General features: G+C 47.8%; 2 protein-coding genes across 4 annotated transcripts in view; one reads left to right on the top strand and one right to left on the bottom strand.

Annotated features, from left to right (window-relative positions):
• The window catches only part of LOC118369580 (echinoderm microtubule-associated protein-like 4), a 101,035-nt gene extending 86,617 nt beyond the window's left edge, over nt 1-14,418 (top strand). For all 3 annotated transcript variants that reach the window (XM_052498425.1, XM_052498426.1, XM_052498424.1), the window contains 13 exons: nt 598-693; nt 828-962; nt 1,263-1,398; nt 6,120-6,271; nt 6,517-6,642; nt 7,319-7,450; nt 7,623-7,690; nt 7,820-7,908; nt 8,038-8,135; nt 10,395-10,482; nt 10,696-10,794; nt 12,009-12,139; nt 12,438-14,418. In XM_052498425.1, the coding sequence (XP_052354385.1) occupies nt 598-693; nt 828-962; nt 1,263-1,398; nt 6,120-6,271; nt 6,517-6,642; nt 7,319-7,450; nt 7,623-7,690; nt 7,820-7,908; nt 8,038-8,135; nt 10,395-10,482; nt 10,696-10,794; nt 12,009-12,139; nt 12,438-12,662 (1,575 nt within the window). In that variant the 3' untranslated portion in view covers nt 12,663-14,418. The remainder of the gene's footprint in view (nt 1-597; nt 694-827; nt 963-1,262; nt 1,399-6,119; nt 6,272-6,516; nt 6,643-7,318; nt 7,451-7,622; nt 7,691-7,819; nt 7,909-8,037; nt 8,136-10,394; nt 10,483-10,695; nt 10,795-12,008; nt 12,140-12,437) is intronic.
• A 2,410-nt stretch (nt 14,419-16,828) lies between these two features.
• wu:fj16a03 (uncharacterized protein LOC335475 homolog) lies at nt 16,829-21,620 on the bottom strand. The gene is made up of 3 exons (XM_035754069.2): nt 21,456-21,620; nt 17,674-17,772; nt 16,829-17,098 (listed from the first exon to the last, which is right to left on the bottom strand). Exons 1-3 carry the CDS (start codon nt 21,499-21,501, stop codon nt 17,013-17,015), a joined length of 231 nt encoding a protein of 76 aa, XP_035609962.1. The 5' UTR covers nt 21,502-21,620; the 3' UTR covers nt 16,829-17,012.
• Between the last annotated feature and the right edge of the window lie 1,375 nt (nt 21,621-22,995).

Genomic DNA, 22,995 nt, shown 5'->3' with positions numbered 1-22,995 from the left:
TTGAGCACCTCACATGCTCTCTAATCAGTAGTAGTTTAGCGTTACTATTCTCTCCCTGTCCTCCGTTAGAACATTCCAGAACTCTGCTTTTACAGTCCGGGCTCCCTTCACAGGCGAACTACGCACGCACACGCTCACACACATACGCCATGACCCATTTCCATAAAACCGAGCGCACACACACACATTCTAGGTTAAGTGAACCATTATCCTCTTATGCTATCAGAGGTCTAGCCAAGCAGTGGATTTGCTTTATTAAAGATGAGTACATCCTGAACGAAGGATGATGACACATCCGTATGTCGTTGCTGATACCATATGCCAAGTCGACTTAATGGCTAACCGCTTAGAAGTTTATTGGTTATTCCTGCTAGCTTTATGGCCATTTATGCGACAGGTTGATTCATGTTTAGAATTTTCCATGCCCTCTCTCCGACCTACAGTATATAACAGATAATATACACTATCAAAGAATAGCAGGCATAAACTGGAATTATGTTATGGCAGATTTGTTGAATTGCAGACAATAGGATCTGTGTTTCATACAAGCTTTACTGACATGAAGACACCCTGTTTCCTCCCGCGTTTCTCCTACAGGACTCGGGCACACACCTGGCGGTGATTGATGATTGTAACGACCACATGTTGACTGTCTGGGACTGGCAGAAGAAATCCAAGATCGCTGAGATCAAGGTCAGAGTTACCTGGGTTGTTTTTCTACTGTGTAATTCTGCGTGAAATGCGTAAATCATTGCCTTTTTGACGATTGGGTTATGAAAATGGATCTTCTTTTTAGCTGTACATGATCTCTGTTTCACCTTCTCTAGTCTACAAATGAGGTGGTGCATGTGGTGGAGTTCCACCCTACTGATGCCAACACCATAGTAACCTGTGGCAAGTCCCACATCTTCTTCTGGACCTGGGCTGGCACCTCGCTGGCACGCAAGCAGGGCATCTTCGGGGTGAGGACACACACCTTAATACTCTTTTTTTTTTTTTTTTTTAAGACTTGTTCAGGACTTAAAAGCGTGTAAAGATCTGCTTGAGCCAAGCAAAACAGAGAAGTGCACTTAACGGTTGTTTTTACACATTGGCGTCACAATAACCTTAAGTGCCTTGAATAATGGTGTGATGTCAGAAAACGATGTATCCCTTACGTAATTGAACATTACGCGTACACCTGCTCTTTCTCTAGTCTCCCTTAAACACATCCACAATGCATTTATTACGAAATAACTCGCTCGACTTCTCTTCCTGCTCAGAAATATGAAAAACCCAAGTTTGTTCAGTGTCTGGCCTTCCTCAACAACGGGGACATCCTGACTGGAGACTCTGGAGGCATCATGTTGATATGGAGCAGGAGCACAGTGGAGCCGAGCCCAGGGAAGGGACCCAAAGGTACACTACACACCGTCTATACCTTCTTGCTTACACTGCCTTAAAGGCCCAGTGCAGTCAAAATGTGATTGTCCTGTGTTTTATGTATATTTCCACACTATGAGTTTGGCATAATAGTGTGAAATTGTGATAATGCCCTTTTAGTGTAAGGGCTGTTTGAAAAGACTGCCTGCAATGTCATTCTGTTGCGGTGACATGGAGTCTGGTGACATCACCAGGCGGTAAATGAGTTAATAGTAACAGACCAATAAGAAAGAGAAACAAACTTCTCTGCCAATAACGGCTAGTCTTCAGTTTTCCCCTCCCTACTCAAACCACTCCCAAATAGTCCTAGCTAAATTATTGCTTGAGAAATTGCTCTTTGCTAAGAAGCTACTTATGTTTATCATTGCAATAAAATAGAAATACATCACAGTCAGGTACTTAATTGTTACTCATATATGATTTGATATTGAGATAAAAAAAATGGCTGCATTGGACCTTTAAACCTAACAAACAGGCCTCTAGACCAAGTGGAGCCAGCACCTAGTGGAGCCAGCACCTAGTGGAGCCAGCACCTAGTGGAGCCAGCACCTAGTGGAGCCAGCACCTAGTGGGAGCCAGCACCTAGTGGAGCCAGCACCTAGTGGGAGCCAGCACCTAGTGGAGCCAGCACCTAGTGGGAGCCAGCACCTAGTGGGAGCCAGCACCTAGTGGGAGCCAGCACCTAGTGGAGCCAGCACCTAGTGGAGCCAGCACCTAGTGGGAGCCAGCACCTAGTGGAGCCAGCACCTAGTGGAGCCAGCACCTAGTGGAGCCAGCACCTAGTGGAGCCAGCACCTAGTGGAGCCAGCACCTAGTGGAGCCAGCACCAAGTGGAGCCAGCACCTAGTGGAGCCAGCACCAAGTGGAGCCAGCACCTAGTGGAGCCAGCACCTAGTGGAGCCAGCACCTAGTGGAGCCAGCACCTAGTGGAGCCAGCACCTAGTGGGAGCCAGCACCTAGTGGAGCCAGCACCTAGTGGAGCCAGCACCTAGTGGGAGCCAGCACCTAGTGGGAGCCAGCACCTAGTGGAGCCAGCACCTAGTGGAGCCAGCACCTAGTGGGAGCCAGCACCTAGTGAAGCCAGCACCTAGTGAAGCCAGCACCTAGTGGAGCCAGCACCTAGTGGAGCCAGCACCTAGTGGAGCCAGCACCTAGTGGGAGCCAGCACCTAGTGGAGCCAGCACCTAGTGGAGCCAGCACCTAGTGGGAGCCAGCACCTAGTGGAGCCAGCACCTAGTGGAGCCAGCACCTAGTGGGAGCCAGCACCTAGTGGAGCCAGCACCTAGTGGAGCCAGCACCTAGTGGAGCCAGCACCTAGTGGGAGCCAGCACCTAGTGGAGCCAGCACCTAGTGGAGCCAGCACCTAGTGGAGCCAGCACCTAGTGGAGCCAGCACCTAGTGGAGCCAGCACCTAGTGGGAGCCAGCACCTAGTGGGAGCCAGCACCTAGTGGGAGCCAGCACCTAGTGGAGCCAGCACCTAGTGGGAGCCAGCACCTAGTGGAGCCAGCACCTAGTGGGAGCCAGCACCTAGTGGGAGCCAGCACCTAGTGGAGCCAGCACCTAGTGGAGCCAGCACCTAGTGGGAGCCAGCACCTAGTGGAGCCAGCACCTAGTGGAGCCAGCACCTAGTGGAGCCAGCACCTAGTGGGAGCCAGCACCTAGTGGAGCCAGCACCTAGTGAAGCCAGCACCTAGTGGAGCCAGCACCTAGTAGAGCCAGCACCTAGTGGGAGCCAGCACCTAGTGGAGCCAGCACCTAGTGGAGCCAGCACCTAGTGGGAGCCAGCACCTAGTGGGAGCCAGCACCTAGTGGAGCCAGCACCTAGTGGGAGCCAGCACCTAGTGGGAGCCAGCACCTAGTGGAGCCAGCACCTAGTGGGAGCCAGCACCTAGTGGGAGCCAGCACCTAGTGGGAGCCAGCACCTAGTGGGAGCCAGCACCTAGTGGAGCCAGCACCTAGTGGAGCCAGTACCTAGTGGAGCCAGTACCTAGTGGAGCCAGCACCTAGTGGGAGCCAGCACCTAGTGGAGCCAGCACCTAGTGGGAGCCAGCACCTAGTGGGAGCCAGCACCTAGTGGAGCCAGCACCTAGTGGGAGCCAGCACCTAGTGGAGCCAGCACCAAGTGGAGCCAGCACCAAGTGGAGCCAAGACCTAGTGGAGCCAGCACCTAGTGGGAGCCAGCACCTAGTGGGAGCCAGCACCTAGTGGAGCCAGCACCTAGTGGAGCCAGCACCTAGTGGAGCCAGCACCTAGTGGGAGCCAGCACCTAGTGGGAGCCAGCACCTAGTGGAGCTAGCACCTAGTGGGAGCCAGCACCTAGTGGAGCCAACACCTAGTGGGAGCCAGCACCTAGTGGGAGCCAACACCTAGTGGGAGCCAGCACCTAGTGGAGCCAGCACCTAGTGGGATCCAGCACCTAGTGGAGCTAGCACCTAGTGGAGCCAGCACCTAGTGGGAGCCAGCACCTAGTGGAGCTAGCACCTAGTGGGAGCCAGCACCGTACACAATACAGTGTACTTTATACATCACGCAACCCCTTCACCTGATGGCACAGTTGGCTGGACCATGGTGCTGTCCCTCATGATCCACGTATATATGAATATCTGTGTTAAACTTAGTCACTTTGGGTAAACCGTCTGACCGTATCAGACATTCTCAAATGAGTAATACCAGGCGCTTACCTTTTCAGTGAGTCTCAAAGACACAGAGAAGAGCAACTGAAAGAGGTGATTCGAGACCAGAGAGAAGGAGACACAGAAAGACACAGGAAGAGAAAGATGGGGAAGAAAAGTAGAAAGAAAAGTGGGGGCAGAGAAGAAGAATAGTGGGTGTGATTGTTGGCAGGCCAGAGTGCCTGGGGGGGGACGGTGTTGGGGTTTTGAGCAGTAATGGTTTTGCTTGGCATGCTACAGACCTGGATGAACAGAACTTTGGCCAGATGCCAGGGATAAACTGTTCATATCTGTATTTATTTTACCTGCTCTGCTCAAGTTACTGTGGTGGAGCTGGGCCACAGTGCCTCCTGCTGGTTAGACGGTGGGAGTGTGTGTGTGTCCACATCTGTCTGAGCTCTGCGGGGATGGAGGTCATGCCAATGTGGGGGAGCAGAAGCGATACAGAGACAGAAACACTATCTGATGCATATTCATTCTAACACATACCCTCTCTCTCTGCTACTCAATAGTACCTCCATTGAGAATTCCACTGCCTCAGGTTCAGTCTGGCTAGCCTTGAGGAATGGGCCTCTTGCTGTGTATCTGTCTGTGTTATTAGCATAGAATTTAGTATTATTACAGAAGGAGTGATATTCTGCAAGTACACTACAATGGCAAAAGTATGTGGACACCTGCTCGTCAAGCATTAATATGGAGTTGGTCCCCCTTTGCTGCTATTACAGCCTCTGCTCTTCTGGAAAGCCTTTCCACTAGATGTTGGAACATTGCTGCGAGGACTTGCTTCCATTCAGCCACAAGAGCATTAGTGAGGTCGGGCACTTATGTTGGGCAATTAGGCCTGGCTCACAGTCTGCCGTACAATTTTTCCCAAAGGTGTTTGATTGGGTTGAAGTCAGGGCTCTGTGCAGGCCAGTCAAGTTCTTCCACACCTATCTCGACAAACAATTTCTGTATTGACCTCGCTTTGTGCACGGGAGCATTGTCATGCTGAAACAGGAAAGGGCCTTCCCCAAACTGTTGTCACAAATTTGGAATCACAGAATCGTCTAGAATGTCATTGTGTGCTGTAGCATTAAGATTTCCCTTCACTGGAACTAAGTGGCCTAAGCCGAACCATGAAAAACAGTCCCAGACATTATTCTTCCTCCACCAAACTTTACAGATGGCACTATGCATTTGGGCAGTTAGTGTCCTCCTGGCATCCACCAAAGCCAGATTCGTCTGTGGTGCTGCCAGATGGTGAAGCGTGATTCATCATTCCAGAGAGTCCAATGGCGGCGAGTTTACACCACTCCAGCCGATGCTTGACATTGCACATGGTGATCTTAGGCTTGTGTGCTGCTGCTCTGCCATGGAAACCCAGTTCATGGAGCTACCAATGAAAAGTTATTGTGCTGACGTTGCTTCCAGAGGCAGTTTGGAACTCGGTAGTGAGTGCTGGAATAGAGGACAGACAATTTTTACACGCTTCAGGACTTGGCGTTCTTGTTCTGTGAGCTTGTGTGGCCTACCACTTCCCGGCTGAGCCGTTGTTGCTCCAAGACGTTTCCACTTCACAGTAACAGCATTTACAGCTCTAGCAGGGCAGGATTTTGATGAACTGACTTGCTCCTATGACTGCGCCACGTTGAAAGTCACTGAGCTCTTCAGTAAGGCCATTCTACTGTCAATGTTTGTCTATGGAGCTTGCGTGGCGGTGCGCTCGATTGTAGAGAATGCAGACACAGCAACCCTAGACACACACACACACACACTCTCTCTCTCACTTCCACCTCAAATGCTCCCCTGAGAGAACAACGGGCTGGCCTGTACCGTGGCACATAAACTACATTAGCAAATGTCAAATATTTGTTGTATCCTATTCCCAGAAACCTCCGCTGTGAGCTGTTTTACGACCACCCTCACTCCCTTTCTCATTCCTCTCTCCCTCTTCGTTCCTTCTGGGCAATTTTCTTTCTCTCATTCTCTCTCTCTCTCTCTCTCCGTCTCTCTGTCTGTCTGTCTGTTCGTTCCCCCTGTAGGTGCGTACCAGATCAGCCGTCAGATTAAGGCCCATGACGGCAGTGTGTTCACTCTGTGTCAGATGAGGAATGGGACCCTGCTGACCGGAGGGGGCAAGGACCACAAGATCATTCTTTGGGACCACGACCTCAACCCAGAGAGGGACATAGAGGTGCAGTGGGCCACACAGAACATACCTCTGCCAGTCACAGCCATACAGAATACAACACAGGCACATATACGCCAGTACACCATGGATTATGCACAAACATATACACTTACTGATATACAGTGTATCATATATGTCAAATATCACATGTTCAATATGATGACAAACCGATCATTCATTGTTGATCAGATTACAACTGTTTGTGGAAGCTGTTTGTTATACATCTCAATGCATCTGTTCCACTGCAGGTCCCCGATCAATATGGAACCATTCGCGCTGTGGCCGAAGGCAAGGGGGAGCAGTTTTTGGTGGGCACTTCACGTAACTTCATCCTGAGGGGAACGTTTAATGACGGTTTCCAGGTGGAAGTGCAGGTGAGAGGTTTCACTCTGTCGCTCGCTCGCTCGCTCGCTCGTTCTCTCGCTCGTCCTCTCTCTCTCTCTCTCTCTCTCTCTCTCTCTCTCTCTCTCTCTCTCTCTCTCTCTCGTCCTCTCTCTCTCTCTCTCTCTCTCTCTCTCTCTCTCTCTCTCTCTCTCTCTCTCTCTCTCGTCCTCTCTCTCTCTCTCTCTCTCTCGTCCTCTCTCTCGTCCTCTCTCTCGTCCTCTCTCTCTCTCTCTCTCTCTCACTCTCACTGCTGACTAGCTGACCACCACCGCTAAATATTCCTGGTGTGGCGAGTCTGAAACATCCCGGGGGGTCAGCTACACAGCTAAAGGCATCTCAGGACTGCAGGGCCCTGCTAAACCAGCCCTGTTGTAAGAATGCCCGTGTCGGCCCCCTCACTAGCTGCATCCCAATCGTTTCCTCCCTGTGAGAGGGAGCAGAGCGGGTGAGACGCTGCTATTTTCCAGAGAGCCCGTGTTGTATAACTGGCTTCATTTTTTCCCAGTGATTTGAACGCTGAATTAAGAGCCGGGCGGAGGTATTTCTCCCGTCTTTTGAGGGAGCCCAACTGCTCCCACCCTCTGGTGGTGTGTTTCGAGCAGGGCGCTTGCATTGTAAAAGCTGGAGTTCAGAATAATTTTCGAACCTCTGACCTTTTCGCCCCAGGGACACACAGACGAGCTATGGGGGCTGGCGTCACACCCCTTCAAGGATCTGTTCCTAACCTGTGCCCAGGACAGGCAGGTGTGCCTGTGGAACTCTGTGGACCACTCCCTGGAATGGACCAGGCTCCTGGATGTAAGAACCAGTATCTCCCTTTCGGGAATTATTCTATACAGCAGATTAAGAATCCACGCTCATCCACTACCCTTTTGATTTTATTAACAGACAAAAATTCATGCCTTACATTTCTAACATACATTTATTTTGTGTATCTCTCTCTCTCTCCCTTGCTCTTTCTTTCTCTCAGGAGCATGGCCACTGTGCAGACTTTCACCCCAGTGGTGCTGTTGTGGCCATCGGTACTCACTCAGGGAAGTAAGTTCAGCTGGACCCCATCTCTAACTCTGAAGGACATTAGTGTGTTATCTGCCCCACCTCTCCTCCTGTACGGGGGAAAGTCCATTCTTACGAATCCTCTTGTGTTGTCCCCCCTGCGTGTCCCAGGTGGTACGCTCTGGATGCAGAGACCAGAGACCTGGTGGCCATTCACACAGACGGCAACGAGCAGCTGTCAGTCATGCGCTTCTCCGTAGGTGGGTGGAGCTGGTCCTGCACCCAGTCACGTGTTGAAGGAAGCGCTGTTCATTCAACACACGCCTGCGGAGGATAATAGAACGCGGGTGGATCATTTACCCACAATCCTGTTCTCACTCCCTCCTCAGATGGCACCCTGCTGGCAGTGGGATCACATGACAACTTCATTTACCTCCACACCGTGGCGGAGAAAGGCCGCAAGTACACCAGATGTGGGAAGTGCATTGTGAGTACAGCACCATTTGTGTGTGTGTGTGTGTGTGTGTGTGTGTGTGTGTGTGTGTGTGTGTGTGTGTGTGTGTGTGTGTGTGTGTGTGTGTGTGTGTGTGTGTGTGTGTGTGTGTGTGTGTGTGTGTGTGTGTGTGCCTATATGCATTTGGGAAGATATTTTCCTCAAAGAGACTCTGTCTTTGTCTACTGACTGTACATTTGACCTCCTCTGTGATGACAGTGAAGGGAGCAGTTCAGCACCCAGCATGGAAGAGGCCTTTAGCTTAGAAATATAGCCATAGTAAAGGCATTTCATCAACGTGAGTTATGCAGACTGCTGTGGTGTGTTGAATGATATGTGTGTGTGTGGGGGGGGGGGGATATGATCAGTGCTTTCAGCGTGTATTAATCACAGGAAAAGCAACAGGAGAGAAACCGAGAGGGAGAGAGAGTATGAATTATTAATACATTTTGCATTGCCTTGGCACCGCCGGGTTGCTCCGAGAAAGAGCGAGACCGACACTGAGAGAAAGACGCGACCCCAGCAGGGTAGAGGTAGCGGTGTACAGAGAGTGATCAGTACGCTGGGCTGTGACCCCAGCAGGGTAGAGGTAGCGGTGTACAGAGAGTGATCAGTACCCTGTGCTGTGACCCCAGCAGGGTAGAGGTAGCGGTGTACAGAGAGTGATCAGTACCCTGTGCTGTGACCCCAGCAGGGTAGAGGTAGCGGTGTACAGAGAGTGATCAGTACCCTGTGCTGTGACCCCAGCAGGGTAGAGGTAGCGGTAAACAGAGAGTGATCAGTACGCTGGGCTGTGACTCCAGCAGGGTAGAGGTAGCGGGTAAACAGAGAGTGATCAGTACGCTGGGCTGTGACTCCAGCAGGCCATCTCTCCAGCGGTCTGGAGACCCAAAGGGCCAGTGTGAATCACTCCACTGTTAAACACACTGTCGTTTTACACCTCCTCTGGCCTCCGCTTGGCTGCTGCTCGGTCTGCGATCTCTCTGTTTCTCTTTCACTGTTGTCTCTCTCCCCCTCTCTTTCCCTGTATGTAGTGTCTCTCACTCGTGGCTCCCACCTCTCTGACCTGACTCGCTTTCTCCCCCCTCTTCACTTTTCTACTTCTCTTTCATGTCCCTCTCACCCCCCCCAGGACCATGGTGCTCAGGTTGTGGTCACGGTCATTGCTTCTGGTGCTTGACCACTATGGTCTTGGTACCCTATTGTGGAACGAAACGTTACCAATGTTAACCCCCAGGCAACTTACCGTACATAGCCTGGCAGCCACAGCAGAGCGGGTTGGGTAGTTTAATAACAGAGCAGAGATCAGAATCACAGCAGTTACGTTTGACATTTTTGAAAAACAAGCTTGGGGTTGCATGAGAGAGTATTAAAGCCAGATTCTCAATTGGTACGGTTCAACGGCTCAGGGCTCCAGAGGGAATAAAGACATTGTGGGAAGGTTGGTTTGAGGTTTTATTGGCGTTGGCAGAGGACTGGGCCCCTGTCTGTATACAGTACAAGTATATAACGATGCAGTTAGTTGCATGGATTTCTAGGGACACATGCAAATATGTATACGAGTCCTCATGTTCAGATAAGGAAGTGCCTCGGATTGTGTGTATAATTAGGGAGATGCATAAAGACAGAAATACATCATTTTCTGTGTGTGTGTTTCGTTCAGTATGGGATTCAGATTTGTATGCGTTTTGTGTGAGAAAGTGAGCTCAGCAGCTGTGGAGTGACTAGCCTTAACTTGGCAGGATGTCAGAGACGTGTGTGTGTGTGTGTGTGTGTGTGTGTGTGTGTGTGTGTGTGTGTGTGTGTGTGTGTGTGTGTGTGTGTGTGTGTGTGTGTGTGTGTGTGTGTGTGTGTGTGTGTGTGTGTGTGTGTGTGTGTGATATGATTGCATGGGTCTGTGTGTTGGATGGAAGCCTGCAGACCTGAAGGAAATCAAACAATGTGCCAAGATAGGCAAACAGAGATTCCCTCCCTGAGTCTGAGTGTGGGGGGAGGACAGACACACACAGTGTCTCCTCCAATGGGCTGTGGTGGAAGACTGGAGCTCGCTCCCAGGATAGTGCACTTAACCACTGCGTGGGCTAGTTTCAATAAAGGCAACAATCTCCTCTGAAACGATTAGCCAAACCAAGCTAGCCCTTCGCTGTACATGCTGTTGTGCCTGTCTCTAGCCCCATGAATGTAACCATGAACTGTTTCACCTCTCCTCCTAAATCACCTACCCAGCCTTCTGACTCTGTGTGGTTTTAACAGGGACATTCCAGCTACATCACACATCTTGACTGGTCCCCCGACAACAAGTTCATCATGTCCAACTCAGGAGACTACGAGATCCTCTACTGTGCGTAAACACACCTTCGAATGAGTCTCATGCCGTTAGTAAGGCCGCACCAGCAGCTTCATTGATGGAGAATGGGGCTAAATTACTGATCCACCGTAGGGATGTTTAGCAATCAGACAAATGTATTTTTTTTCACAAGCTTTTTCTTTAACAACCTACTGCTGTGGTGAAGTGTTCCCCTTAAGCTAAGCCCCGGTTCTCTCCTCTTTGCAGGGGACATTCCAAACGGCTGCAAGTACATCCGTAACCGTTCTGAGTGTAAGGACATCGACTGGACCACCTATACCTGTGTGCTGGGCTACCATGTCTTCGGTCAGTATCGACTTGGGCAATAGGGATATGGCGGGAATGCTTTGGCTCTGTTCGTGGCTGTGCTATGCCGGATCTGTGTAGACTGTGTGTTTTTATGCTCACTGCTGTGGGTGTATAAAGCCTCTGTGGGTGTGAGACCTGCTACTGAACAGAAAGTGCGGTCTGGGACTCGTTCCTACGGACTCTTGACTTTCTGCCTTCTGTTTTCTTTTTCTTCCTCCTCCATCATTCATCCTGTCTTCCTCTGCTCTCTTTCTCAATCTTTAATTATTTTTATTTTTTTACATTCGTATTACGCAAGTTTGTAACGGCGCCTAACAGCCAACGCATGTCTTTCCCATTTGAACTCTGCTACCCAGGAAAACATAGAGCCCCCGACTCCACATATTTTAGTTCTTTAGGGGGCTGGAAAAATAGTTCTCTCTCTCTCTCTCTCGACTTTCAGATTCCTCAGTTCTCAGCCAGTAGATTGTCCCTCGCTTAGGCTGGAACTGATCAGACCCAGGAGAGTAGAGATTGCATATGTGCGTGAAGTGATCACTCTTTATTTCTATGTGCCTGTATCTCCCTGTGAGAGAGAGAGAAAACGTAAGATAGGGAGTGTGTACTGTGCACGTTAGCGTGGATGAAGGCCTCTATGGTGTTGGTCTGCCCCCTGGTGGTAGGCTTTGTGACACGGCTTCACGTACTCGAACATGTGCATAGGACACGAAGTCTAATCAAATTGGTTGTGGACACTTATTCTGCAGATGATATCGCGGGTGTTGTGAAGTGTTTATTTTCTTCCGACAGTGTGATAATAAAAGTTATACGTAACAATACAAAACACGCTAATCCCCCAAAATGTAAGAAAGGAAATAAGAAATATACTGACATCAGAATGAGCCTTGTCAAAGTCCTGAAGTATAAATGTATATGATGGTGTGTGTATAGACAGTGGGGACAGTACATGAATAGAACATCTGTGTACAGCAGTAGTTATATAGGGTAACACTAGACTAGAATAGAGTATCTACATATAAAGTGGGTAAAACAGTATGTAAACACTATCAAAGTGACCCGCGTTCAATGACTATGTGCATATGGCAACAGTCTCTAAGGTGCAGGGTAGAGTACCGGTTGATAGCTGGCTAGTAACAGAGGCTAAAGTTCAGGGCAGGTTCCACTGCTATGATAGCGGGGCAAAACAACCAGTGTGTGTGTGTGTCTTCCAGGAGTGTGGCCTGAGGGTTCCGATGGTACAGACATCAACGCTCTGATCAGGTCCCACAACAGGAAGGTGATCGCTCTGGCTGATGACTTCTGCAAAGTGCACCTCTTCCAGTACCCCTGCGCCAGACCCAAGGTAAGCCTGGCCCCTAAGCACTCGAGTCCCCGTACTGCTCAACAGTACTGTCCCGGTATGCATCTGTGGAGGCTGCTGAGGGGAGGACGGCTCATAATAATGTCTGGAACAGAGCGAATGGCATCAAATCATGGAAACCATGTGTTTGATATCATTTATTCCATTCCACTCCGGCCATTACGACAAGCCCGTTCTCCCCAATTAAGGTGCCACCAACCTCCTGTGGTAAACATACTGTATGTAGTATAGCCTACTGTAATATTGGCTTCAAATCCTAATATATCTCCTTCCTCCGCAGGCACCTAGCCACAAATACAGTGCCCACAGCAGTCACGTGACCAATGTGACCTTCATGCACAACGACAGTCACCTGGTGTCCACGGGCGGGAAGGATACCAGTGTCATGCAGTGGCGTCTGGTGGAGAAGACCCCCTCATTGGTCCCCAGTGACTCCTCCCTCTCTCTAGGGAGGGGCTCCTACATAACTCCATCCTCCGTGCTGCCATCCCAGCGGTGCCTCTGACGCCCACCCCCACCGAGCCGGCCGCGCCGCCAACCACAACCCCTACCCCGCCCACCGTCCTCGACCTGACCTCTGACCCCACAGCGGCGCACTGCGGGGGAGTGGCTCTTGTCACACCTCCCCCCACGCCAACCTCCCCCACGACCAACGGACGGCAGGAGAGCTCCCCGGAAACCCCTCCCCCCGCCGAGCTAACCCCGCCCCCCTCTGACAGCACGCTGAGCCTCAAGGACAGCCTGGAACCCAGCGACGACACGGCCACGCCTAGCGACGAGGGCCGCCCTTTCACCCCACCCTCGTGAAGAGCCTCAGTTGTGATGCAGCCCAGCGCTCCTCTCTCCTGCTCAGCACCCCCCCCTGGAGGTGCTTCGATGTCGCTGCGTCTCTCGGGCGGATTCCATCTCTGTTCAGGTCTCTTTTTGTTTTCAGTTTTAGTTTTGTCTTTGTGCTCTTCTTTTTGTTTCTTTTTGATGTCTGCGTTATTCGGAGAAGAGTGGCGGATGTACGTGAGACAAGGCAGTGATGTTAGTGGCTTATGTTGTTTTTTAAAGATGATCACCCAACGTTGTGAGAGCGTGAGGAGAGAATGTTGTGGTTGTTCGGGTTCATACGGTTAAGTCGTGTCTGCTAATGCTCACTCCTCAGTCCAGCCCTTATTCAATATTGATCACGTGTCTAGGCTATGTTGCCATAGAAACGTATATACTCATCTGATCCTTACTCGATAATGCAACAACCTGCAATAACACACCATAGCATAATTTGCGACCACACACAACCAGTAACACACCATCACATACAGCTGATGACAACATACTCCATCACTCCGGGCTTTCAAACAGGTGTGTGTGTGTGTGGGGGGCGGGTTAAGGTTAGAATTAGTGTCAGGGTTAGAATTAGGTTTAGGGTTAGCAGCTAGGGTTAGGTTTAGGGTTAAGGTACGGGTACAGGTTAGGGGTTAAGGAAAATTGGATTTTGAATGGGACTTAATAGTATGTCCCCACAATGTTAGCTGCGCAAGACTTGCGCGTGTGTGTGTGTGTGTGTGTGTGTGTGGGCTGACATGCATGCAGACTGCCTTTCCATGGCAATAAGCTGTTCTCTCTACCAGAGTCCCTGCAGGGAACTCATCCATCCAGCCTCGTTGTAACGGCCAGAAAGGTTCATAATGAGCCATAGGATATCCTGTGGCCATGGACACAATGACCGCTCTGAACCACCAGCGACCAGTACCCAGCAGACTCTCACCTGCTCGCCCTACAATAACATGCTACCATTTTCTCTGTTTATTTCCCTTTTGGATGTATACCTTTTAAAATCTTATTCTGGGGACTGTTCCTTCTCTGCTGGAATGGACTGAGATGTTTTTAAGAAGAAAAAAAAAGAATATAAACAAAAATTTTAAAAAGAGTCTTAAGTGTCTGCGAGCCGCCGTTTTATACATTTGTGTCATTCTGGCTCCCCCCTTTCTGCAGAAATCAGGACTAGATCACTCTCACAGGAATACACAGCCAGCAGAGGGAGGCAGAGAGCTCCCTCAGTCTTCTACACAGCCCCATCTGTCTCCTACACAGCCCCCTCTGTCTCCTGCACAGCCCCCTCTGTCTCCTGCACAGCCCCCTCTGTCTCCTACACAGCCCCCTCTGTCTCCTACACAGCCCCCTCTGTCTCCTACACAGCCCCCTCTGTCTCCTACACGGCCCCCTCTGTCTCCTGCACAGCCCCCTCTGTCTCCTGCACAGCCCCCTCTGTCTCCTACACAGCCCCCTCTGTCTCCCTTCAGTGGGAATGTGCTGGTACATTTAGAGAGAGAGCGAGACTCTTCTGTTTATCGGCTGGAAGTAGAGGATAGAGAATTGAGAGATTGCCTTTTAATTGTCCATCTGTGACTAGGGAGAGAAAGTGGAGGCTTTCTATAGCAAGGAAGGTTGAAGGATGATAGCAGGGATACTCATGACTAAGGCATATGTGGCAATGCACAGTAAAGACTTTGATCGTATGTATAGTAATTTTCCAGGTTTGTCAGGACGAGAGAGGACTGTGTAAAAAGGTATGTGGTGTAGAAAGGTGTAGTTGTAGTGAACACGGGACTGTGGAGGTAAAAGTGCCTGTCGGTGATAGTGTCCTAAGGTCGGTAATGTGGCATTGACAGGGTTGTAGTGGTAGAGGTAGAGACATTATCAATCATAGTGAAAGTGCATGAGGGCATGGTTGTGTCAATGTTATACTGATGTTATTCTAGCGTTGGCCTCAGAAATGTAGCCTTCCAGCTGGCCCACAAAGAACCTCTTTCTCTTTTTATATTAGGAGCGTTTTCAGATTTGTTTTGTTCTTGCAAATCAACTGTGTTTTTCCCCATCTTGGGAATGCTTTACTACAGGTAGACTTTCTCTGTAGTTTGTCCTGTCATTTTTTTCCCCTCCTGTGGTTCTGTAGTTGTAGTGAACATGGGATCTCCGTCCCAGAATGCTGAGGAGGGGGGGGGGGGGTGCATGTGGTCTTGCTAGATCTTCCCCTCCCATACTCAATAATTTTGTACTTTCAGTTGTGGCTACTTTATGTATATAATGGTATGCCTGTGTGTATATATCTGGTCTCTTCATCTTGAGATATAGATAGACCCTCTGAACCATTTTTTCATTGCTTTCTATTACCACTAGGGGGCACACTCCTCCAGCTCATCCACGTACAATACCGTGTGAAATAATGTCTCTCCGTATAATGTGCTCTTCTTACCATGACACGTTGTTACGGTGGGGGACAGTGGACCGGCTTTCTGTCACTTTTGTTTTTACAGCGTTTTCATGGCCAATCACCTCGCCCATCTAGACTTGGTTGGTGGTCTGCCAATCGGAGGCCTACAGCCGTTATGTACTGAGTGTTGCTTTGACGAATGGCCACGTTGAGAGGGGGGTTCGGGGGTGGGGGTTTGGTAGGTTTTGCCTGTGTTGGTTAAAGGGAGGCGAAATGTTTTTTAAGATAGGGCGGATTAGTACGGTGTGGAGGATTTGGACACCAGGGCATCCCGTGTACTGGGCCCTGACAAGGATCTAAGGATTTTGAGAGGTAGAGGGCCATTATTTCTATTCAACCATATTTTTTTAGGGGACGTTTTTCTGAAGGGCTTGTATAGAATCATGTTTTTATTAGTTAGATGGCTAGTATCCAAAACTCACAAAGGAAAAAGGGAAGGGGAGAAGTGAGTTGAAAACACAAAGCTCCTTGACTGGTCTGAAACCTCAGCCTTGTGAATGATTGTCTACGTGTCCTGGGGCGGGGATGGGGATGGGGGAGGTCGGGAGATGGGTACGCTGGGGTTGTCTCACCAACACTCCTTGAACAAAACAGCGGTGACACCGTGGTTGGAATGGGGAGGGCATAAAGGAGTGTGGGGAGGGGGGGAGGCACAGACATGTACAACCTTTTGTGATGTTCAAAATAAACATGGTTATGACCATATGCACGATGACGGGGATACTGATGAAATGTTGAAATGATTTGATGGTGATGAGATACTGTATGAATGACAACAACAACAAAAACATGTTTCACACAATCTGTCTCTAGAAAAATACTGAAGATAAAAATAAAAAAATATAAAAAAATGCAAATAAACATTTTAAAACAGAGAGAAGCTTTTATGTTTGAGTAATTCCACTGATCTACGTGTTGATCTTGGTCTGAATGTTTTGTGGTATGAAAGGGTTCGCTTCAATACATAATTTCAGTTTACATTGAGTCACTGTTGTGTTTTCAGGAACAGTGAGTTGTCATCAGAGCGTGACAAAGTCAACCTTTTAATCCTTCCTCAAACATCTCTATGTCCCCGAAACAGGCTCAGGGACATAGATGTTTGAGGAAGGATTAAATGTGGACTTTGTCACGCTCTGACGACAACTCACTGATCCTGAAAACAGAACTGTGACGAGATTGTTTTGTGTCAATCTGAATCCTCTGATACCTGACCTGCTGAGTGTGTATGTGGGCATGCGTCCATGTGTATGTCTGTATAGTGGATGGTCTTCCCTAGTCAATTCTGGACCTTTCAGTCTCTAGTTGTGTCCGTTAAGTGGACAGTTCTCTGGCTGTGGTATTAGACATTGTGAGTAAACATTGGACAGAGCTCTCTGTGGTATGTAGCAGCATTTCAGGCTCGAGATGGGTGGTTACAATTGCGTAGGACTTTATTTCATGTGACTTTACATCCAACTAAAGTTATTTTTGTTGTGTTATTTATACAAACGCATTCGATCACCAAGTGCTAAACAGCAAGTCGCTGTCGGCTGATATCACAGCTCTTCGTCCTCTGCCTGTCCTGGGCCGTGGAGTTAGTGTCCCCTGGAATCAGTTCTAGGCATTGCAGCGGTCCTCATAGCAGCACTTCCAGCCTGATCGAGAGCATAACTCCAGCCGAGCACAGCCCTTCTCCCCAGTCTCTGTAGAGGAGACACAAAACATTAGGACATGTCGTAGGATGAAGGTCTCTATCAGACGATTTACTAGGACCAAGGATTTCACTCTCACAAACCGGTTTATTCAATAAGACATATTGTGAGGCTACGGATTTGATCACTTTATGTTTTTGTATCCCAATTGAATAATTCATTATTGTGTCACTGAATTAGTTATGGTCAGAAGTCCATAATTGGATGTTGCCCTGTTGAAGGTCCAAACGTTGTGTTAACTGTTGTATTACGCAATCCAACGTAATCATGGGCATATCTGACAGTTAATGTCATCGATCAGCCCATTGATCCAAAGAGCCAGCCTTGCCAAGAACAAGTCATATTGCTCAGTCCTGGGCTGTCTGAAAACGTGACTAGCTGTCAAATCCTCGTTTCCTCCGCCCTCGTTTCCCGAATTGCTCGCCTCCCGTTCGAAAAGGTTATCGGTGAAGGAAGTCCGAGGGGAGGGCCCATTTTTCTCCTCTCCAATGAGCCGATGAGAGAGAGATGAACACAGCGCTTGTGTGGCAGGAGACAAGTGAAGGACTATTGCTGGTGATACTCACTCCTGGTGTAGCAGGCCTGCTGTGTTCTGCTTGAGCACTGTAGCAGCTGGTTCCTCAGCATCAGGAAGTCCTCTCCGTAACATTCAATGTTGTAGTCGGCTATGAGAAGGGAAGAGGGTCAGGGTTACGTCATCAATGACCAAGGTATGTTTAGGGCTGGTTCACAGATCACTGGAGACAACAAACGTAATGGCACGATGATGTGGTCTGAGGAAGTACGTCAATCCCTTGCCAGCACGGTTATGAATGATGCAGAGCAGGAATTCAGTAATGTGAGTGTGCATGCGAGCTGCTGTGTGTGTGTGTGTGTGTGTGTGTGTGTCTGTGTGTCTTTACAGAAGAAAGGAGACCTAAGGGAGTGTAAAAGCTACCTCAGGATAATGTTGGACAACACCAGGAAGTGTTCAATCACATCTTCCTATACTATAGGATGGCGGTGGATGAAAAACAGAATATTAGGCCCGGTTTGAGAAGTGCAGCGTTGGATAGGTTACTTTCTAAATGTTATCCGTTAGTTACCTGTCCAAAATTGTAATCAGTAACGTCACTTTTAGATTGCCCAGAGTCAGTAACGTAATCTGATTACATTAAGTTACTTTTAGATTACTTTCCCCTTAAGAGGCATTAGAAGAAGACAATGTATGTTACCAATTGAATGGCATCTATTGCAGAATAAATCAATGTTAAAGTTTACATAGCTGGCCATATATAGATGTTAAATTTGACTTTATTGGTTGGTAATTTAGGCGTCTTCTAATCCATAACTTTCTACTACATATAATAATATGATTACATTATATATTCACATTAAAAGCCAATCAGAATTCCAGTCATTCCACTAAATGTTATACCCTTTGATCTTCAAGAATAGGACTTAGAAATTTGAAAGTATAGATTAGCCAAATTGTTTTACCTGAGCATAACCTCCAAACTAAGGACTTATTAGCCAGCCCTACTCTGTTGTTTATGATGTTGTTGTCATGGAGGACTGATTGGGCTCATTGATTCGAGTTGAAAAATAAATGCTGCGCTTATGGAATGGCATACTTTGAGCACTACTGAAAAGTGCTATTTACATAGCAAAAATGAATGTCATGTGCTGCATTTGCTGAAGGCCTATTGTTTACCTTTTTGTTGGTGACACTTTGATATCTTGACAATATGCAGCTGTTTAAAGGGCAAATCCACAGATAAAACAAAACGGTTTCCCCGCCTCTGTTTTGGTAAAGAGTGATGGGCCTGGAGAAATGTAACCACTCTCGGATTAACAGACAGAGCTATAGATGCAAGGACTGACCATCCATGATATCACAATTATTATTTAAACCATGTTATGAGGCTATACAGTGTTTGTTTACATTCACAATGTTTACAAACATTGGAGTTAAACAGGCTTATATTTTGGGTTCTCATGGAGCGTGACAGATGAACTAAGCTCATAAGACATAAATTATATTCAAGAATCAATGGATATATATATATATATAATTTATAAGTCCAAAAATGGATGTAGCAACTACAGATTGTCTTTTGAGCATGTGTCCATTACGTCTATGGATTTTATTTTTTACCAGCCTGAATTAGAATGAGCAATAAAATACCTACTTTTTCCCCATAGGATGGGATCCGCACTACGCAGCTGTTGAAGAGCGCATTTTTCACTGGCTGTCCACTGGTTTCAAAAACAATTATTTATAGGCAGCTTAAATGTTTTGAATTCAACTATTGTTGGGTTCAAATACACATTTCAATTTGTGAACAGCCATCCACAACCACAATCAGTAAGGCGCAAATAGCTAAATGAGAGCAGCAGTGTCATCAATGCGCTAAGTAGATATCAATAATAACTGATATCCGTATCGCCGTAGACTACACCACTTGCTGTCATCCTTTACCAAGCGTTTATTCAAGTTGGATCATCTTTGGATAACGACAGAAGTCGCACTATTGGAAGACATAGCTTGGATTTTGCTCTTTTCCCACGATCCATCAAGCACATTTGGTGTGTCATCGCAGTGGTTTCTGATTTGTGGTCTCTGAGTCACTCAGGTGGAACACATTTTTTCAATGCTGATTTGAATGTCCTTGAGAAAACAGAAGTGTCCGATTTTTTTTCCCGCAAACATCCTTTGTGAATGTAAAAGTAATTATCTAGTTTTTCAAAAGTATCTGTAATCTTAATTACAATATTTTTGCTGGTAATGTAAGGGATTACAGGTACCCTTACATGTAACAGATTACTCCCCAACACTGGAGAAGTGGTAGATCTTTCAGAGACCAAATCGCCAACCTCAGGATTATCATATAACAATCCATAAATTGGAACTTTGAGAAAGCTTTCAAGCCTTCAAGAACAGGTTTGAAAGCCCTATCTGTGAGATAGAAAGGGGTTGGAAGCAGTTTGTCTGTGAGATAGAAAGGGGTTGGAAGCAGTTTGTCTGTGAGATAGAAAGGGGTTGGAAGCAGTTTGTCTGTGAGATAGAAAGGGGTTGGAAGCAGTTTGTCTGTGAGATAGAAAGAGGTTGGAAGCAGTTTGTCTGTGAGATAGAAAGAGGTTGGAAGCAGTTTGTCTGTGAGATAGAAAGAGGTTGGAAGCAGTTTGTCTGTGAGATAGAAAGGGGTTGGAAGCAGTTTGTCTGTGAGATAGAAAGGGGTTGGAAGCAGTTTGTCTGTGAGATAGAAGGGGTTGGAAGCAGTTTGTCTGTGAGATAGAAAGGGGTTGGAAGCAGTTTGTCTGTGAGATAGAAAGGGGTTGGAAGCAGTTTGTCTGTGAGATAGAAAGGGGTTGGAAGCAGTTTGTCTGTGAGATAGAAGGGGTTGGAAGCAGTTTGTCTGTGAGATAGAAAGGGGTTGGAAGCAGTTTGTCTGTGAGATAGAAAGGGGTTGGAAGCAGTTTGTCTGTGAGATAGAAAGGGGTTGGAAGCAGTTTGTCTGTGAGATAGAAAGGGGTTGGAAGCAGTTTGTCTGTGAGATAGAAAGGGGTTGGAAGCAGTTTGTCTGTGAGATAGAAAGGGGTTGGAAGCAGTTTGTCTGTGAGATAGAAAGGGGTTGGAAGCAGTTTGTCTGTGAGATAGAAAGGGGTTGGAAGCAGTTTGTCTGTGAGATAGAAAGGGGTTGGAAGCAGTTTGTCTGTGAGATAGAAAGGGGTTGGAAGCAGTTTGTCTGTGAGATAGAAAGGGGTTGGAAGCAGTTTGTCTGTGAGATAGAAAGGGGTTGGAAGCAGTTTGTCTGTGAGATAGAAAGGGGTTGGAAGCAGTTTGTCTGTGAGATAGAAAGGGGTTGGAAGCAGTTTGTCTGTGAGATAGAAAGGGGTTGGAAGCAGTTTGTCTGTGAGATAGAAAGGGGTTGGAAGCAGTTTGTCTGTGAGATAGAAAGGGGTTGGAAGCAGTTTGTCTGTGAGATAGAAAGGGGTTGGAAGCAGTTTGTCTGTGAGATAGAAGGGGTTGGAAGCAGTTTGTCTGTGAGATAGAAGGGGTTGGAAGCAGTTTGTCTGTGAGATAGAAAGGGGTTGGAAGCAGTTTGTCTGTGAGATAGAAAGGGGTTGGAAGCAGTTTGTCTGTGAGATAGAAAGGGGTTGGAAGCAGTTTGTCTGTGAGATAGAAAGGGGTTGGAAGCAGTTTGTCTGTGAGATAGAAAGGGGTTGGAAGCAGTTTGTCTGTGAGATAGAAAGGGGTTGGAAGCAGTTTGTCTGTGAGATAGAAAGGGGTTGGAAGCAGTTCGTTGAGGACCTATGTTCGGCAAGGAACTCAACGCACCAAGTGAAGTAAGTAAGCATGACGTACCTGTGCACAGAGGGAGCAGCAGAAGCAGGACCAGGTAGGCTCTCATTGTTGGTCTCAGTCGAAGACTTCTCTTAGCAGCGGATACGTCTGAGGTTCAAAGTGTTGGAGGGGCAGAGAGCCCCTCTGCTTTTATACTGTGTTTCGTGTGCTCAGACAGGAACACACACACCCACACAATGACAGGCACGGCATACACTCTGTGTTGACAAGGGTGGATTTCAGGGTTAAAGAATGGTGTCTAAAATGTCTTCCATATAAGGGAATGGTGTCTTATGTCATCCCATGACTGTGGCATTATCAGTGGGAGTCTTGGAGCACTCCAATAACACTTCACCTCTGTTGGCTGACAAAGCTCACTGTTGACAGGAAACACTTTATTTATTAGAATGTGAACACTAATGTTGAGTAAATGATCACCTTTTTCTGTTTAGTTTCAGTCGCCATTGAGAAACACAGAAAAAAAATATGACAAATGATGTGTGAGGGAACAGCCGGATCAAGTGGTCCGACTGCGCTCCCTCCTGGAGGTGGGCCACAGTACAGGCACTACTGATGAGCCCCCCGGAGGCCAATTGACTGGTTGTTTGTGCTCTCTTAAGGACCTGAGTGAAGGGGCATTAACACATCCATTGTGTTAATAATAGATAGTGAGACATATGGATGCTTTAGCAATATCTCCTCTAAAAAATACATCTTGTAATCTGCAAAACTTTATCACCAACATCATGAACCAATGAGACTTTGGCAGGGCATATCTTTAGTGGCTCAGCATTGCGGCCGCTGTCTCTCACACAGGGACAGAGGTAGGGCAACAATGGCTCTTTAAACTTGTCCCTGAATGAATAGATGAGTGACATGTCAGTGGGGTCATAGAAAGTCACCTCTCCCGCATCATAGTCCAGACACACTCTGACCCTCCTGGGCCTCCTCTTCAGAGTGAGACGGGTCCAGGGCATGGTGCAGGCGCTGTACTGGCCGCCGTCCCTCAGGGACAGGGCCCAGAACCCGTGGGCAGGGTTCACATTCAGGACCCCTTTCCTACTCACGCTCTCTCTCAGGACCCCCAGGTCCCATCTGGTCTTACCCGCCACCTCCACCTCTTGTGGTGGATATTATAAAATAAGGATTTGGACATGTCTTCATGGTTTCTGTTCATGGACAGAACGCAGGTGCAGCTGGTTTACAGCACAGGATGATACTCCCAAGAAAGGGTTTACAATAGGACAGTTTCACAAGGTTAGTCACATCCTCAGTTATGGGGACACATACAATTAAAATGTCCCATTAAAATGTCCCATCCTCCCTGTAGTTAATTCCTTAACAATACATTTATTTTTAAAAAATGTAGCAATAATTCTATGTAAATCTCATCCGTTGTGAAACGGAGTTTAATACCTTCAACCTTTAACACATCATGTTCAGTTCTAACTTGCCCGTTTCTGCTAAGGATTAGGTCAAACAAAGACAGCAAAGTGCATCCTTTCTCAGCAACTAATTGCTCTCAGAGTGTGTTTGCTTAGGAGAGAAACACCTGGCCACC

Source organism: Oncorhynchus keta, chromosome 36 (assembly GCF_023373465.1).
Source record: "Oncorhynchus keta strain PuntledgeMale-10-30-2019 chromosome 36, Oket_V2, whole genome shotgun sequence".
NCBI lineage: Eukaryota > Metazoa > Chordata > Actinopteri > Salmoniformes > Salmonidae > Oncorhynchus > Oncorhynchus keta.
The sequence above is the reverse complement of the archived record's forward strand: the minus strand, read 5'-3'. Positions and strand labels throughout refer to the sequence as shown.